This window comes from Nelumbo lutea, chromosome 2 (assembly GCF_056320005.1).
Source record: "Nelumbo lutea isolate HS-2025 chromosome 2, American lotus-T2T, whole genome shotgun sequence".
NCBI lineage: Eukaryota > Viridiplantae > Streptophyta > Magnoliopsida > Proteales > Nelumbonaceae > Nelumbo > Nelumbo lutea.
The window spans coordinates 69,269,896-69,288,344 of record NC_142685.1 but is presented as its reverse complement, the minus strand read 5'-3'; the positions used below and the strand labels follow the sequence as shown (position 1 = coordinate 69,288,344).

The 18,449-nt window shown below is 37.7% G+C and overlaps 1 protein-coding gene across 2 annotated transcripts in view; it reads left to right on the top strand.

Moving 5' to 3' along the window:
• Positions 1 to 5,537: 5,537 nt before the first annotated feature.
• Positions 5,538 to 18,449, top strand: part of PEX5 (peroxin 5) — a 65,020-nt gene continuing 52,108 nt past the window's right edge. For both annotated transcript variants that reach the window (XM_088971305.1, XM_088971304.1), the window contains exons 1-4: positions 5,538 to 6,032; positions 8,494 to 8,625; positions 8,702 to 8,882; positions 9,398 to 9,591. In XM_088971305.1, coding sequence (XP_088827431.1) covers positions 5,913 to 6,032; positions 8,494 to 8,625; positions 8,702 to 8,882; positions 9,398 to 9,591 — 627 coding nt within the window. In that variant the 5' untranslated portion in view covers positions 5,538 to 5,912. The remainder of the gene's footprint in view (positions 6,033 to 8,493; positions 8,626 to 8,701; positions 8,883 to 9,397; positions 9,592 to 18,449) is intronic.

Genomic DNA, 18,449 nt, shown 5'->3' with positions numbered 1-18,449 from the left:
TTGGTAGTAGGCTAAGCCAACTCTTAGCAGCGGCGACAATCTTTTCCTCCTCCAATATCCTCTCCCTCTCCATCTATCTCTCTCACTATTTCTCTCCCCTGACATTCTCTCGCTCTCCCTACCCATTGTCTTGAGCATAATTCAGCTCTTGTTGTGTTGTATCTAATGGAAAGAAGAGACAGAAGAAGGTGGCAATTTGAATGGCAGTGGCACCCATCTGACGAATTTTATTTTGCTATTGCAGTGGGTGTGACTGTGTCCTGCTCCTACCTCAAATGAATACAAGCAATTGACATACTTAGTGTTTCGGGGAGTTAGTGGAATTAGGGAGAGACTAGAAGCCCAAGAGATTACCTATTGGTGTTGAGGAAGACGAAAATGAAGAAGAATAGGAGAGAGATGGAGCCCACATATAATTTCAAGTGGGACCTACCTAATTTATAATTTAAATAGTTCTTATTTTATTCAGAGCCACATCAACTAATACTGTGCGTTTTAGGGTTAATGTTGGCCTTTTTTTTAAGTCTGAGGTCTAAATTGGCCATTCTGATTGTAAAAGGGGAAAGGTGGCCTTTTAACAAAGTACTTGTCAGAGCCAAAAATCTGATTTGTCAAATGGAAGTACTTTATATACAAATGTAAAGTTGTGGCAACAACAACACAACCACATAACCATCGAGACTTGGCTTCTGGCTTCTTCAACATTAACATAGATAGACTATTTAAACTTTTGAATAATTCCCTATATACAATGTTTGCCCAATCATAATCTTTTAATTTTTAAAGCTTACTCTATACTCAAACCATTTACAATCAATGACACCGTATGTCTTTGTAAAGGAATTGACTTAATATATACAAGGTAAGCAACTTTGGGACACTTCATCCCAAAGGAATTGGCCTAACTTTAGCTATCTCATGCTCCTAAAATGATGACAAATTGGCATAATTGCTATTAAGCTTGACTATCAGCCTTCCAAAAGATGCACCCAAATCATTGCCACGGTTTTATACAGTCTATGAATGATGGCTTATTGGTTTTCAACATTCATTTGCTCTATGCCCCTTCAAAATATCTGCATGTTTGCATTCTCTTTGTCAAACTCTAAGTCACAATTCACATGGCCTATTTAGTGGCCCATTTTCGGGTTGACCTTCAAACCATCACAAACTTCATCAACAAATTTTATTTGGCTGTCAACATGAATCCTAAGTTTACTTTCATTGAAAGTGCAGTAATGTAGCAATTGTATGGAGTTGTTGCCATTTAACAAAATAAACAATAGGAAATCCTTATATTAAGTTAGAAAAAAAAATATGAATATGTAAATTTACATAAAGATGGTATATGATTTTGTGAATATTAAGAATCATAAATCTAATTTTATCACTAAGAATTATTCAAGCCATTTTATGTTTTACCAAGATGGGTATAATTTTAAGGCATTAGCTAATTAGTTCATTGGTGAGGACATAGCCATCCTCACTTGAATTTTATGTTTTAGTATTAAGATTTTGATTTATATGATTTTATCACATAATAGTGTATGTTATTGTATGGAGTTCTTTAATTGGCATCCTATTAAAAGTTACCAAGATGGTTTGAATAGTTGATTAAATTAACTAGCAAGGACATGACATCCTCTTTTGCCCTTTACTATTATATTCCAATGATGGAGGATCCATCATAAATTTGAAATTAATAAGATAGTGATGACTAATGATTTCAACCCTCTATTACCAAACTAGGTAAAAGGTTTATTAGGTCAGAGGTAGGGCAACAAAGATCACTTTGGGATAGTATGTGAGGTGCTATCAACACGCTGTAACTTGTACAATTCATAAATACGTGATGTTTCTTTTTGTGAAGCCCAAGCGAAAACTATGAAGCATTATTTTCATTTCACTACCATGAAATAATTGGGAAAAAGAAAACCTTAAGAACATGCCTATAATGAAATATCTAGTATATGACAGAACAAAACTACACTAAAATGGTTTTAGGTGCAAAAAACGATACTCACACTTGATCAGTTACTATCTAAACATGTACAAAATAATATGATGGAATGAAAGAGATAACACCATACCGAGAAAAATAAAACCTCCCCTATCTCCCACAATCTACATCAATTTGAGAGGAATATTCAAGAGATATTTAAAAGTTCATTAAATTCCAAGGTTTTCTAGTTCACACCTCAAGAACTATAGTTACTTAAAGATAAATTTCTTGTGATGATGATTGTAGGGATATGAATCATCAACCATTAAAACTTATATGTGTGAACCATAATTTAATCATAAAGAAAAAGGATCAAATGGAAAGAACAAATGAAGATATCTTCATAAAGGAAAAAAAAAAAATATATCACATGAAAAGAATATTTAATCTTTTTACTTCGTATTTCAGCTTTCCCATTCTTGAAAGCATAAGATTTCTCTAATAAGTACATTTAGAAATTGAATAAGGAAAAGTTTTATCATCCTTTCCTTCATTTCTTTAAGATATACTTTGGTTTAAATGCTTACTTGTATTTAATTATTTAAAATAGAATAAAGAAATTTAATTTATGATAGAGTTGTTCATGCTGTATTTGATAATGAGGATTTTACCAATCTAGTATGTAGGATTTGATGTTATCTCAAACAAAATTACCTTAAAATAAATATTGCAAAATAGTCATATTTCACCAATTGATTTGTTGTTACCATCCTGAAACCATCGATGTTCAATGGAGATGTTCTAATGTATATGTTAGGGTTAGATTCAATCAAATGGGAGGAAACCTGATATGATGAAAAGGATGAAGAAAAGGGAGTATAGAAGAGGAGGGTTGAGATGTTGGCTTAGTGGGGGTGGGGGGGAGGGGCTCAAACTGGTTCCGTTATACCAACAAGGAGAAGATAATCAGGGAGAGGAGAAAATGGTTTGATTGTAATCTGAGCAAGGGCCTAAAACCCATTCGATTGTAACATCAAGGGGAAGATAAGAAGATAATATTGGCATTAATAACAGAGGTTTTGACTGTTGAAATGAGAAGGAAATGAAGTGAAAAATGAGAGAAAAAAAAAAAAAAAAACTTGGTTGGAGACTTGTGTAAGCTCAAGATATAGCGAATGCAGAGAGAAAAGGATGGGGGAGGATGTAGTGAATGCTTAGTTTTGGACCATTTGTGCCCAAGTTACAGCAGCGTAGTAAGTAGAGTGAGAGAGGGGAAGACATGATGAGAAGAAGAGAAGGAGAGAGGGCGGTAGAGAGATCAAGTGACCCATTTTCTTAAACAAGGTCGTTATGGTCTTTACGACTACGTGTTTAAGGGCAATTTCAAAATAAAAAAGTATATAAGTAGGTGACGTGGAAGCCATGTTGGATTGCCACCTCATGGTCATAATAGAAGGCATTGTTTATATGTCTTTCTCGGTTATGCAAGCTGGATTTCATAATTCTGAATTGAGCCCACCCGTACTTTTCCCAAGTTTAATTAATTGTAAATGACTAAAACCTCCCTTTAAATGTTTGACTATTGCTAAAACCTCTCATATAGTTTAGTAATTGCAATTAGGAAAAAATGAAAAACCAAATCGATCGAAACCGACCCGAAAAATTGGTTAGGTTAAGATTTTTCGCTTTGGTTTCGGTTTGGTGTTTTAAAAAATCGAAGGTATCGGTTTGAATTTGGTTATTGATATAGAAAACCGGTAATTAACTGAACCAACTGGTATACATATATTTCTATATATTATATATATTTAATATTTTTTATATATTATAAATTAATAATAGGCATTATATATTTATAATATATAATATATTATTTATTATTTAAAATATAATATTATATATATATTTATAACTTTTTATTATATATTTATATATTGTAAAGATACAAAAATCAAAAAATCGTCGGTTAACTGAACTGATCAACCGGTTAACCAATTGATTTTGGTTATCGATTTTCCAAAAATTGGTAGTACTGGTTTGGTTACAAAAAAAGATCCACAGTTCGGTTAAACGAATTGTGAGTACCCCTAATTGCAATCACCTCCCCTTAATTTTTTGACATAGTTGCAAGTAGACCCCTTATGTTAGAATCCTCTACCAAGAGGCATGGAAATGTCTAAAATACCCATATAGTTACTATTGAGGCTGGTTTTATAGAAAAACTATACAAACTTTATAAGCAAAAAATAAAAATAAAAAAGAATTTAAGGTTATAGCTTTACCTTTGAGTGATGGACATGAAGGCAAATTTGGAAGACAAATCAATTTTAGAAAAGAGATTGGAAGGGTTTATGATAGAGATTTATATGAAGAGAAAATTTGGAAAATAAATATTTTTATCAAAAGTAAAATAATTACATGAGTATTTTTTATATTTTTTATGCATTCTTTTTGAGGATTCTAACAAAGGAGGTCTGTTTGCGATGAATTCAGATTGGCACCCATAGGTGACGGGATCTGCTCCTCACAAATGGGCGCCTCATAGGCACATCCATTGTGCATTGGGAACATCTCCCATGAGTAATAACTAATAAGTACAGGAGATGCTCCCAATTAGACATGTTCATTGGCTGAGCCGGGCCGGGCTTTCACTCTGTATTAATAGATTTTTCTAAGGCCCAAGCCCGAAATTTAGCCCATGCTGTTACTATTGAGAGAGAGAGAGAGAGAGAGAGAGAAATTATAAAGAAAAAAAATGTATATATTAAATTATAAATATATATATTTCAATAAATATTATATTATTTATATATTTTATATAATATATAAAATACACATTATGTATTTTATAAAATATATAATGCTGAATCGGGCTGGGCCGGGCTTTTTTGACAAATCCCAAGCCCGACCCGAAATATAGTTGGGCTTACTGTGTTATGCCCGAGGTCAGGCCCGTGGGCCTAATTACATGACCAAGCCCAACCAAGGTGTAGGCCGGGCCAGGCTGGGCCATCGGGCTACTCGGCCCATGAACAGGTCTATTCCCAATGCATGATAGGATATGCGTGTGAGGCGTCAGGTGTGAAGACTAGATCCGGTCTCGCCCCATAAAGCACATCCCATATGCATTGGCAACATCTCCCATGTGAAGGCTCTGGGGCACGTGTGAAGCACACTCGGGTGCTGATGCGAATTCACTTGCAACCATGTGAGAAAGTTTAGAAAAGGTGATTATGATTGCCAAAATATAGGGTAGATTTCAACAACAATCAGAAACTTCAGGGAGGTTTCAGCCAGTTACCCTACAATCGATAATCTGGTTGGCACCTTTTTGCTCCAACGTGGATTTGATGTACTATAGGTTCGCAAAGTGATCTCACTGGCTCCTCACCTACGCCCCACAAAAAATCGCAACCGTGCACTGAAAACATCTCCGCACTCATGCACGCTGAGAAATCTGTGGGGCGCTTTGTGGGGAGCCAATCCCAATGGTATGATTGTGCCCAAATTATCAATGCACTGCGGGCAGTAACTAGTAAATTCCTTACCGCCTTACCGACCTTACGCAGCTTAAAAGAATCTCACCGGATCCCAGGCCAGTTAACTCTTGTTTGGTGTCGTGTCGTCTCGTTTGCACGACTCTACGTTTCCGAAGAAATCCGGTGGGACTCTATTACATCTTTTCTCTTTTCCATCGGGGAAACGGAACAAGGGCTGCAGGTTGGAGATGGAAACGTAATTAGGTCGTTATCAGAACAGTCAAACACTGGACGGCACATAGTCGAAGCACGGGATGACATCCCACACCCACAAGTCACTGTCGTCACATAAGGCTCGCACAGCGATGTGGTGGTGAAGATAACGAAGCAATCCGGCTCTTCCTCAAAATAATCCAGCGTCAGCTTCGAAATTCACAAGAAATACAAAAATACAGGTCTTCTGGGATTCTGCTTGTAAGGAACAGTAGGAAATGTCGATGAGAGATTTAGTTTCGGGAGGAGCGGCTTGTGCTGTTCCTGGCTCTGCTTCTACTTCGAACCCTCTGGGAGCTCTTGCAAATACTCTGCTTGGATCTTCTTCAAAGACTCAGGTTTGTGTTTTTTCTTTTCGTGAATTCAATTCTATCATTTACCCAAACACTGGAGCTCGTTTTGGCTGCTTTTTGGGTTTATTGTAGTTTATCACGTTTCTTCTAGAGAGATAGAATATTTGTTTTGCTCTTGTAAATCCTGTCCATATCTTTCAATCATCACACTTTAAAAAGTTGTATGATTCTATCGTACAAAAACATAAAGTTTTTATATTTTTTGATTGGTAACTGTGATTGGTTTTATTTGATTCAGTAAAAGCATGCTATATTCAGTGTGTGTTACATCCCATTGTATGTAGGCTAGAAACACCTATCCCTTAATTGTTAATATTTGCATTGCAGCCGAAAACAAAATTTCTCTATTGACCCCTTGTTTAGTTAAGAAATTAGCTAAACCATTTGCCAATCTGCCCACCCACTTGAAAGTTGCTTCCTTCTCCCTTGCTAAACAAAGTATTTCCCTTAATGTTTGCCTTTAACCCCAAGGTGCCTGCTTGTTGTCTACTTGTCTTTCATCCAATTCACCATTTTTGGAGTCTCCTATGTCGATTTTTAAGAAGGGTTATGAGGCTGTAAAAGAACGCTGAAAATAGAGCACAACTGAATAGATCTGAAGCAAAAGCAGTCCAAATACAACCGTCCAAGAGAGAGGGGTGGAAGAATATATCATCAACTTTTTTCAGCAAGTCAAAGAAAGCTCTAAGTTCTACATCCCTAAGACCTATTTTTAACTCCAAATCCAACTAACCCCAAAAGGAGATGTCACAAGAAACTTGGAAAAGAGTTCCTTCTTGTAGATAGAGATGGGGTAAATGTCAGGGTAACGGACTTTTAGCAACTAGTCCCCTACCTAGAGGTCTTCCCAAAATAGAATTTTATTCCCCACCCAAGCATCATATCTAATAGATTGTAAGAATGTAGGAAGCAAACCATGGATAGGTTTTCAAGGGGAAGCTAAAGTGGCTTGAGAAGAAAACCCAACATCCCATCCATCAGTCATCATAGCATGTGGGTTGATTATTACTTTGTGGCACGACCTGTTAGATTCTAGAGGTAGCCTCCAAAGCCACTTATCCAGTAAAGTCACCCACTTTACCAAATGATCCATCTCTCTCTCTCTCTCTCTCTCTCTCTCTCTCTCATAGGAAATCTCTCATGATTTTTACACCTTCTCCCTGTAAGATATCCCACCTTGTGAAAATCCTCAATAGACAACTTAACAGATTGAAAGCACTCCAGAAAATTGGTCCCATCCAATTTCAGTGTTTATTTGAACATTGGAACTATCATCAATCCTTACATAACCACTAGAGGAAGCATTAATGCCTTTCGAGGGAGTTTGGCTTCAGTCAGGGCAAAGCCGGTTTGAACACCCTTTACTGCCTTGCATTGAGAATATCTCCATACTTGTATGCTTTATTTTATGAGGAGATATTACCAATGCAAGTGTGGAAATGGCTGTTGGAACGGTGTGGGCACAGCTTTGCCCTGATAGAAGCCGATCTCCTTTCGAGGACTCCAACATCAATAACAGATCAACAAATACCAAATGACAGTCTAAAGCACTTTTTAACCACTGTCACTACCAAAAACCCTACGATTGTGGGTTCCAAAAGCCTAACATAACATTTTTTCTTTTGAAGTATAAATTGTATTACATATAAAAAAGTTAGTACAGTATGGTCCTTTCTACAAAGAATTTCTGTAATAGAACAGATTGATGAGATAGCATTAAGCTGGTGGTAAAATAGGAAAAAGGAAAAACTTCAGAATAATCACAGATCCTTAGGAAATCTTAAAACCACTTTTAATGGCTTCAGAAACTTCATATTAGATCTAACAAAGTGAATCTTGTGGCTAGATATAACTTCCATCATTTAGACCAACCAAAACAAGCAACTTCGTAAATTTATCTGTTTTTTTTTTTCATGGAAAATTATAGAAAAATAAGGTATCTACTCCAGCAGCACAAGATAATAATACCAAAAACCATCTCAAATCACAAATTACTGGGTTGAGTGGTTTTTTTCCATTGTCTGCTGCCACCCATATGGCATGTTGACATCAGCAGGCACCTTTGGAAGAGACGATCAAGAAAAAATTCCCTTGGTCTTCTTCTGTTGTTTCTCTGATACCTACCTGTGATTTCTTGGATGTTTTATGAAGAAAAAGGATGAGAATTAGAAAAGAAGAGGAGTGCAAGAGAGAATTGGCGTGAATAGAGGTGAGAGTCAATCTTGAATCTCATGCTCCTATTATTGACTTATATATATTAGGTGATTACAATTATGATTATTCTCTTAACTAGTGCACCTTAATAAGCAAAATTACAAAGACAAAAATGCCCTTAGGATCATTCTGCCATTTCAATGGTTTAGTTTTTTGTATTTTTAGGCCTAACTGCTGCAATCTGTTTTAGATGCTTACACCAGTAATACTTTTGATTTGTTTGTGTGAATAGGAAAGACTAAAGGAACTTCCTGGGGCAACCCTAACAGGTCCTGATGCACCTTTATACCCTGGAAGTGATGGTCAATTATCAACACTCCCAGGATTAGAGTATGATCAACAACATCAGCATCCTGATGCCCAGGTTTGATATTGTTCTCTTTAAAAACTTTCTTGTTAGGTCAAATTGTATCTATTGTTTATTGATTTTCTCAAACCAGGGCTCAGAATTCCTCCCTAGCTTCCGGAATGCAGTTCAGGATGGTTTTGGAGATGCATGGAATGAAATTCATCGTCCTCAGGTTCCTCATGTTGAAGGAAGTGAAGGTCGACCATACTTTGCGGAGTTTGAAAATATTTATGATCATGGAGTTAATTCTCAGATGCAACGTGCTTGGGATGGTAAGGCCAAAAAGTTATGTCTGTTTGGTTGAGGATGAGGATCAATTTTCAATTGATTTGCCTTTTTTAGTTATAATGAATTATCTGAGAGGCTTCAAGTTACCGTTTCCAATTGAAAAAAAAAGAATTATCTGAGAGGGGACTATTGGTTGGATATAAATTTGCTAAGAGCTGCAGTGCTGCACAATGGATGTGTAACCCATGGGTCAAGTTGATTCAGGATTTGGATTGTTCGTTTCTGAGTTCAAAAATCATGTTCGTTTATCAGATTTTCTTTTTCTAATCTTTTCTGTCATATTCATTTAATTTTTGCAGTTTACAGAACATGAGTTATTGATAATACTTGCCTGAGTTCCAATCATCTTTGGTTGAATCAATGTGTTTTTGAATCAATTCATCAAGTTTTTAAAACTAGTTGATATGGACAACTTCTTATTTATGATTAATATAGCACACTGTCTTCAGATGTTTGAAGCTGATCCCTGTGGTTTTACATATTCAATTCCCATTTTCAGGGCCACCACAAAGAGTTCTGTCAAGTTTTTTGCACTCCTTTGTGGACAGTAGCCGAGCTGGTATTCCTTTTCGTCCTGCACCTCTTCCAGTTTTGGGATTGTCCGAAGGTGACAAGCAATGTATACGTGATCGTAGCAGCATAATGGCACGGCACTTCTTTGCAGATAAGAGTGAAGATTTTATAAATTCACAGGTTCACTGGTCAGGCCTCGATTATTAATGTTCATTGAGTGTTTTTTGCTAACATAAATGGGCAATTGATAACTTGACCAATTTGTATTGCTTTTCCCTCAGTTCTATAATCTAAACTCGAAAGTGAAGTTAATCCTTTTTGATCTGTAGGTTTTCTTTGATAGTGAAGATAAATTCATTAAAGAAAAATAAATAATACAAGAACAGGTAATAAGAAATTACCGACCAAGATAAAGAAAATAGACACACCCCATCAACGGCACCAGTCCCAAAAACTGAATTGAAATGCAACATTCTAACAAAACATGTAGTGAGAGTGACACAATCTTATACTTCAGAATAAGGTAAAACCAATTTCACCCAAACGGTACTGTGGAAACCCTAAAGTCAAGAGATTTTAGAAATTCACAAATCATGAGAACACTCCCATACTCCCATACTTCTATCACAACAAAAAACTGACCTACAAATAGGCTCGAGGGAAAAAATAGTCTTCTTGAAAGTAACCTCAGTAAATGTTTCTTCATTAAAAGGTTTTGAGGAAAATGGAAAAAAAATAATCCTCAATAAAGCCTGAAACATTTCTTCCTTTCATCCATATCAAACGTCATCATGCTTTTCAGTTTCCGCCATTACTTCAAATATCATAGGATTCTGTACCCTTCCAAAGTCTAAACAACCAACCACCAACCCTCCACATGAACAGAATCTTTATCTCCTAATATGCCTGATAAAAAACAGAAACCCTTGCTCCAAAATCTTAAAAATTATTCCTCATTTTTGGATACTGCTCTCTTCTCTCTCTCCCTCTCTCTTTGTGATCTCTTCAACACCTAAGATGAAAAATATCAATTTCTTTCCTACTTTTTTTCTATCACCACTTACAAATCCATCTTCTTATTTATTTGTAATACTTCTTCAAAAGGGTTAACATCTTCAATATCTACTTGCTCCCTAGCTTCCTCAACCTCTCTAATTGAACTATCATTCACTTCTCATATTTTTTTGATCAATATCCACTTCTCATATTCTTCAAGATTCTTAGTGTATGTCTGTATTCTATACTTGCCGTTCTGATAAACATCATCCACAGTAAGATTTTTTTTCTTCTCTTCATACCTTGCCTTCATTGTCCACTTGATTCAATTCTGAATGATCATTGTCATTCCCTTGACAGACAATACCTATCAGCAGTTGTTCCTCTGCTATTATCCCCAGTCTTGGACATAGTTTTCAAGGCACCAAGGTGAAGCTAGGCGGTAAGGGGGCACCTTGTCTCCTAGTTGCCTAGACAATGGAATTTTTTATGTAGAAACCATGAATCCTAGGGTAATTTCCTGGGTTCCATAACAACCAGCAACCATCTTTCATTGATAATTATCTTTGGATTTCATAAAAAAGTATACACTTCATATTATGATAAGACAAGTGAGGCTACATTTGAACTCATTAATGGGCTTCCAATAGTCATTTTGGTTAGTGAGTTTCTGGCATTAGTGTGTTAGTGGACTTCTAGAGTTGAAATAGTCCCCTCTATGGGTGAGTGAGTCCCTAACTTGTTGCACCGCTATTATAACCCACATGTTATTAATAAATGTGTGATTAAAACCAATAAAATCAGTAGAATATTTCAGAATAACGCAAAAGAAATCAGAGAAGAAGAAGGAGACAACAAGAAGGAGGAAGATTGGAGAAGAAAGGAGAAAGAAAGGAGGAGTTCAAAAATCTCCTCTTTCCCCTACTCTAATCTTTTACTAAACTTACTTAAGTTACATAAATTACAAGGAGGCCCTTAAGTAGGCGTCTACATCAGCACTGAACTTAGAAAATATAAATAAGAGCTAAAGGTCCATAAAGAAAATGGCCCAATAAGAAAACATAACATGAAAGAACTAATAAGAAAGACAATAATGGGCTAGGGCCCATTTAGCCCAGTCTCTCTACACTCCCCCTCAAGTTGAGCATAGATATCCATCATGCCTAACTTGCTTATATAATGAACCAGCTTTCCTTTAGGAACACCTTTTGTCAAAACATTAGCCAAACTTGTTCTTCAGAAGTAACAAATGGTAGACAGACTTCTCCTGAGGCAACTCTCTCTCGTATAAAATGTCTGTCAACCTCAATGTGTTTTGTTCTGTCATGTTGAATAGGATTGTGTGCAATGTTGATAGCTGCCTGGTTGTCACAATATAACATCATTGACTTCTCACAGTTTATACCCAATTCACCTAAAAGTGATCTCAACCACAAAAGTTCAGAAACTCCATGTGCCATTGCCCTGTATTCCGCTTCAGCTGAAGATCTTGCCACTATAGGCTGCTTCTTACTCTTTCATGATACTATGTTCACTGCTGCCATAGCACAATAACCTGAAGTAGACCTCCTATCATCAATACAGCCGGCCCAGTCAACATCAGTGTATGCTTCTAGCTTCATGTGTCCATGCTTAGCAAACAAGATGCCTTTCCCTAGAGTCCCTTTTAGATAACACATAACTCTCTCAGCAGTTGCTAAATGTGTATCTTTGGGAAAATGCATAAACTGGTTGATTACACTAACTGCATAGGAAATATCTGGCTGAGTCATGCAAAGGTAAAGTAACTTCTCAACTAGTCTCTGGAACACCCCTTATCAAGCAACGATTCACCTTCAGTCACTGACAACTTGTGATTTTGGTCAATAGGAGTAGAAGCAGGTCGAGCCTCCAGTTTCCCAGTCTCTGCAAGGAGGTCAAGAACATACTTCTGTTGAGAAATGAAGATACCATCCTTAGATCTGGCAACTTCAATTCCCAAGAAATGTCTGAGTTCTCCCAAGTCTTTAATTTCAAACTCAGTCTTAAGAAAACTCTTGAGGTGAACAACTTCTTGAGTATCATTTCCTATAACCACAATATCATCAACATAGACAATTAGGAAGGTCACTAAGGAATTTCTCCTCTTAACAAACAAAGTATGATCCGACTGAGTCTGTGCGTACTCAAAAGCAACAAGAGCAGCCCAAAATCTATCAAACTAGGCTCTAGGAGACTGCTTAAGGCTATAAAGAGACTTCTTCAGTTTATAGAGCTTTCCTTGCATTTCCTTCCCATACACCCCTGGAGGTAAAGACATATAAACCTCTTCATTTAGGTTCTCATTCAAAAAGGCATTCTTTACATCAAACTGGTGAAGAGGCCAATCAAAAGCAATAGCTAAAGATATCAAAACTCGAACTGAAGTCATCTTGGCTATTGGGGCAAAAGTTTCTAAGTAATCAATACCATACATCTGAGTATATCATTTAGCAACCAAACGGGCCTTATATCTCTCAACAGTACCATCAGAATGATACTTAAATAATGAATACCCACTTACAGCCAACTGGTTCATTTCCCTCAGGCAAATCCACAATTTCCCAGGTATTGTTCTTATGCAAAGCATCTAGTTCAATCATCATGGCATCTCTCCATTCTGGTTTGGACAAGGCATCTGGGATAGACTGGGGAGTTACATGTGTGGAAACAAAGGCAAGGAAGGAATAGTAGGAAGGGGAAAGGAGGTTGTAGGATAGGTGTTTGGAAATACAATGAGCTGTGCATTTCCGTTTGCCCTTGCGAAAGGCAATAAGGAGATCAAGGTCGGGGAAGGTATCTGAAGTGGTAGAAGAGGGTTGACCTGTTATATCAGTAGTGATGGGAGGAGCAAGAGGCACATTTAAAGGCGTGGAAACAACTTGCATGTCTTTGAGTCTTTTGTCTCTGGTACCACCTCTGGATAATAGGATGTGAAAGAAAAGAAAGGGGATGAGTAGGAGGAGGAAGGGGAGCAAGGATAGATGACTCAACTGGAGGAGACTCTATAGAAGATTCAATGGGAATTGGAAGAGGAACAGATGGTGACAATGAAAATAACTCGTCTGAATGCTCCCCCTCAAGAGAAGTACCAAAGAAAGGGACTGACTCTGCAAACGTGACATCTTTAGAAACAGAGTGAGTGCCACGAACTGGATCGAAACAGCAGTACCCCTTTTGTGTGAAGGCATATCCCAAAAAGACACACTTGTGTGCTTTAGGATCAAACTTATGTATTTGATGACTGTGAACATGGACATAGCAAGTGCACCCAAACACCCTAAGAGGAAGAGAACTGATCCTCATTTGGAAAAAACAAGCTAAAGGGAGTTTTAAACCCCTGAACCCGAGAAGGCATTCGATTTATCAAGTATGTAGCTGTAAGAAGAACATCACCCCAAAATTTAATAGAAACATGGGAAGCAAAAAGGAGGCTCCTTGCAACCTCAACCACATGTTTGTTCTTCCTTTCCGCCACTCCGTTTTGTTGAGGAGTGTAGGAACAGGAACTTTGATGAATAACTCCAAAGGTATCAAAGTAGGAGGAAAGACTCTTTTCAAAATATTCCTTTGCATTATCAGATCGGAATATTTTGATCCGAGTGTTAAATTGGGTAAATATAAGTTCATGAAACTTTTGTACAATATTTGGTACTTCACCCCGGGATTTCAGAAGGTAAATCCATGTGTAATGAGAGAAATCATCAATGAAAAGAATGAAATATTTGTAGCCCCCCATAGCAGGTAAATGATATGGCCCCCACACATCAAAGTGCACAATATGGAAAGGAGAAACAAATCTTTTATTACTCACTGAAAAAGATTGTCTACAATGTTTAGCAAGTTCACATGACTCATAATGAAGACTCGACAGGGATATTCCCATAAACATTTATGGATACAAATGACTCAAAGCTGAAAAAGACAAATGGCCAAATTTTGCTTGTCACCTCATTTATGGAAACAATACTTGCTTGTCACCTCATTGGTGTGTTCTTTGTAAATCGGATGGAGAGATTGGTTTTCACCTATTGGTGTCTTGCCATCTTGCGAGGTCAATTTGGGATTGGGCTTTCTCCCTATTTGGATGTAGCTGGAATCCTTCATCAGACATGCATGGCCTTTTTTCCCCTTCTTTTTTCAGGTGGCGGATAAAAAGGGGAAGGACTATATAGAGAGGGCTGCAGTATGTTGGACACTTTGGGAAGAAAGAAATTCTAGGATATTCTCAGAAACTAAGAGAGGAGCAGCAGATCTGAGGGCTATCATACATATTAGAGCTGTACACTGGCTGAAATCTTTGGAGTTATTCACAGATTACACTGTGGATGACATGTTGAGGAAGTGGGGTGAAATTGTAAGTTGCACACCGACCAAGTCAGTAATGAGTGTCTTGGACCCCTCCGCCTGTTGGACTCTTGAAATTAAACTTTGATGGGTGTAGTAGGGGAAATCTGGGACAATCGGGGATTGGGGATGTTTTTAGGGATGAGAATGAGGTCATTTCTGCTATGTTCTCGGGCCCAATTGGAGTGGGTGACCTCTTAGAGCCGAGATCTTTGCAGCTATGGAAGGAGTCCAGAAAGCTAAGGAGTTGAACATCAGGAAACTCATAATTGAAGGGGATTCAGAGGTGGTGATAGGGTGGCTGAATGAAGATAACAATGGCTTATGGAAGTACAATGAGATGAGGAAATTTAAGTGGATGGTGCGGGAGATAGAAGTTAAGATATGTTGGGTTAAAAGATCGGCTAATTCCCTAGCTAATGGTTTAGCTAAACAAGGGGCAGAAAGGGATTCACTGTTTTGGGATAAGCTGTAACTTTAGTGTTTTTTCCTTTTCTTGAGGTCCTTTGTTGTTCTTGGATGATAAGTGTGTTTGTCTTCCTCTTGTAAATCTTCTACTGATGATTTAATGAAAGTTTTATTGATAAAAAAAAAAGACAAACGGCCAAATCTGAAATGACATATCATGACTCTATTAATTGACTCTGATAAAATAGACTCCAAAGCAACTCCACTAGGTAATCTAGGACTTTGATCAGAGACATCTAGCAAATATATCCCATTCGCATCATGGCCACTCCCAATTGTCCTCTGAGACTTCAGGTCCTGAAAAACACAATAAATAGGAAAGAAGGTTATGTTGCAGTTCATTGATTTGGTTAAACTACTAACAGATAAAAGGTTAGTGCTAATTTTGGGAACATGAAGGACAGAGGATAATACAAGTGAATCAGAGGCTTTAATATTCCCCTTGCCAGAGATGGGAGAAAGAGACCCTTCGGCAAGAGAAATCTTCTCTCTACCTGAAAGGAGCTGGTATGAACAAAAAAGGTTGGGTAGGCTAGTCATATGGTCTGGTGCACCAGAATCTATGATCCAAGGAATTCTACGATTACTTGAGACTGTAGCATGATTTGCAGAAGCAAGAATACCTGAATGGGCAAAAGCGAATGTAGAGGGGGTGTCTGAGGAGGAAGATGCAACAGTAGACTCCAAGTGATTTATCAACTTCCCATTATCTCTCAAATTCTGCCTTCATTGCTGCCAATTGTTCCACAACAGATTTTTCTTCACATTCAGACACTGTGGCAACATTTGCATTCTTGGGTTTTCCAAACTGGCCACCCTTCTTAGAGCTGTTATTATTCCGAAACCTCTCAGGAAGAAGATCTGGGTGAAGCTTCCAACAAGAATCCTTAGTATGTTTCGGCTTCTTGCAATATCACTTCTTTTTTCTCATTCAGCCCCTTTGGTTTTATTCCAGCATGTGCAAAATGTTCTAAAGGAGGTGGGGTCTGTAGCTGTACCCGTCACCTACTCTCTTCACTGCTCACCATAGAGTATGTCTGTGCAAGTGACACATCATCCTTGGCCAAGATATTCTACCTTGTAATATCAAATTCAGGATTGAGTCCTGCAAGGAACTCAAACATCCTGTTTCTTTCCACAATTTTCCTGAAAGTTTCGGCATCTTTGGTGCTTTCCCATACAAATGCTTCCATAACATCTAGCTCTTGCCATAGTGACTTCAACATTGAATAATAGACAACCACACTCTTCTCCCCCCTGTCTTAAATTCTTCACATCACTCTTTAGTTTGTAGGCCCTTGCAACATTTATTTTTTGAGAGTGTCTCTGTCACACCATAACAAATCTCCTTGGCTGAAGTCATCCATAGATAGTGTTGACTTATATGGGGCTGCATAGAATTTACCAACCACCCAATAATTGTGTAGTTATCCTGCATCCATTTCTCATATGTAGGGTCAGACTCATCCGGCATTGCCTTACTACCCGTTAGAAACCCTAGTTTACCTCTACTACAGACATGGATCTTAATAGATTGTGCCCACGCAAGGTAATTTGTTTCGTCAAGTTTAATTGTAGTCACTCCTGTCAAAAAGGAACCTACGGGACCAACCCTGACATCGGGATCTTCTTCACCTCACTTTTAGATTGCTCCATCAATCAAACAAAAATAAAAAAAACAATGTTTTTAACCTTTATAGACCTAACTAAGGTCAGTAAACACTCTAAATCCCCAAAACTAGGTTTTCACCGTACCTGGCCTCCGGGGAGAAAGAGAAAAGAGGTAGCCGCTCAAACCAGAGCTATCCAAACCACTTCCAATTGCAGCCGCCCACTTTTGGAGATAAAAAAGAACCCTCCAAGCCTTGAGCGCCACACCCAAACAGCCTCTTCAACCCGTAACTGGAAATTCTCTAGTCGGCTAGGGTTTTGGGAAAAAATTTTCAGTCCCACTTTCTTGGTAATCTTCGACCAGATTCTGACTCTCCAAACCCTCTACCAACAAGGCAAACAAGATCTCTGAATAATCAGCAATTTATTTCTCCATACACCTTTCGATTAGATAAAAGGTGTATGGGAAAAAAGGAAAAAAAAGGAAAATGGAAGAAAGACCTGCTCTGATACCAAGATGTGATTCAAACCAATAAAATCAGTAGAATATTTCAGAATGAAGCAAAAGAAATCAGAGAAGAAGAAGGAGGAAGATTGGAGAAGAAAGGAGTTAAAAAATCTCCTCTTTCCCCTAATCTAATCTTTTATTAAACTTACTCAAGTTACATAAATTACAAGGAGGCCCTTAAGTAGGCATCCACATCAGGCCCAGTCTCTCTACATTAATGAAGTTCCATCCAATGTTCGTTTTTTTTTTTTTAATTTCTTTTAGAGCGAAGTTCTTCCATTTCTTTAGGTTGTGGTGACTCACTTGCAATTTGTAAATGACATTATCATTTTTTGTGAGGATTGTGATGAATCTAGTTTGAGGAATTTGAAAGCTTTAGTTGATAGTTTTCAATAGATATCAAAGTTAAAAGTCAATTGCGGAAGGAGTTGTGTGGCAGGAATTAATATGAAAGATGTTGACATTTAATTCTTGGCCGGAATACTAAGCTGTGAGGTGAAAAATTGGCCCTTAGAGTACCTTGCTATGCCTTGTGGGTGGGGACCTGAAAACAAAGAGCTTATGGAAACCAATTGTAGAGAGATTCACCAAGAAGTTAGCCATGTGGAAGAGAAGCTACATCTCTATGGGGGGAAGAATCACTTTGATCAATTCCCCTAGCAATCCTTCCCGCTTACTTCCTATCCACCTTTAGGATCTTGACAAAAATAGCTGGACAAATAGAAAAAATAATGAGGGACTTCTTATGGGAGCCAGGAGAGAAAAGAAAGACCACTTCGTAAAATGGGAACAAGTATATAAATCTAAGGAGCAAGGTGGATTAGGCATTGGGAATTTGATGAAGAGAAATACAACTCTTCTAGGTAAATGACTATAGAGATTTCCTTGTGAAGTAGATAGACTGTGGCATAGGGTCATTGGAAACATTCATGGTGTAGAGAACAATGGTTGGGATGCAAAACTAGCATCTCATGCAACATTGAACTCCCCCTGGAAAGCAATCATTGAGGTATTGCCAACCTTAACTTCACCCCTTTTGATGGTGGGTGTGGAAATAAAGTATTATTTTGGGAAGGCCTTTGGCTTGGGG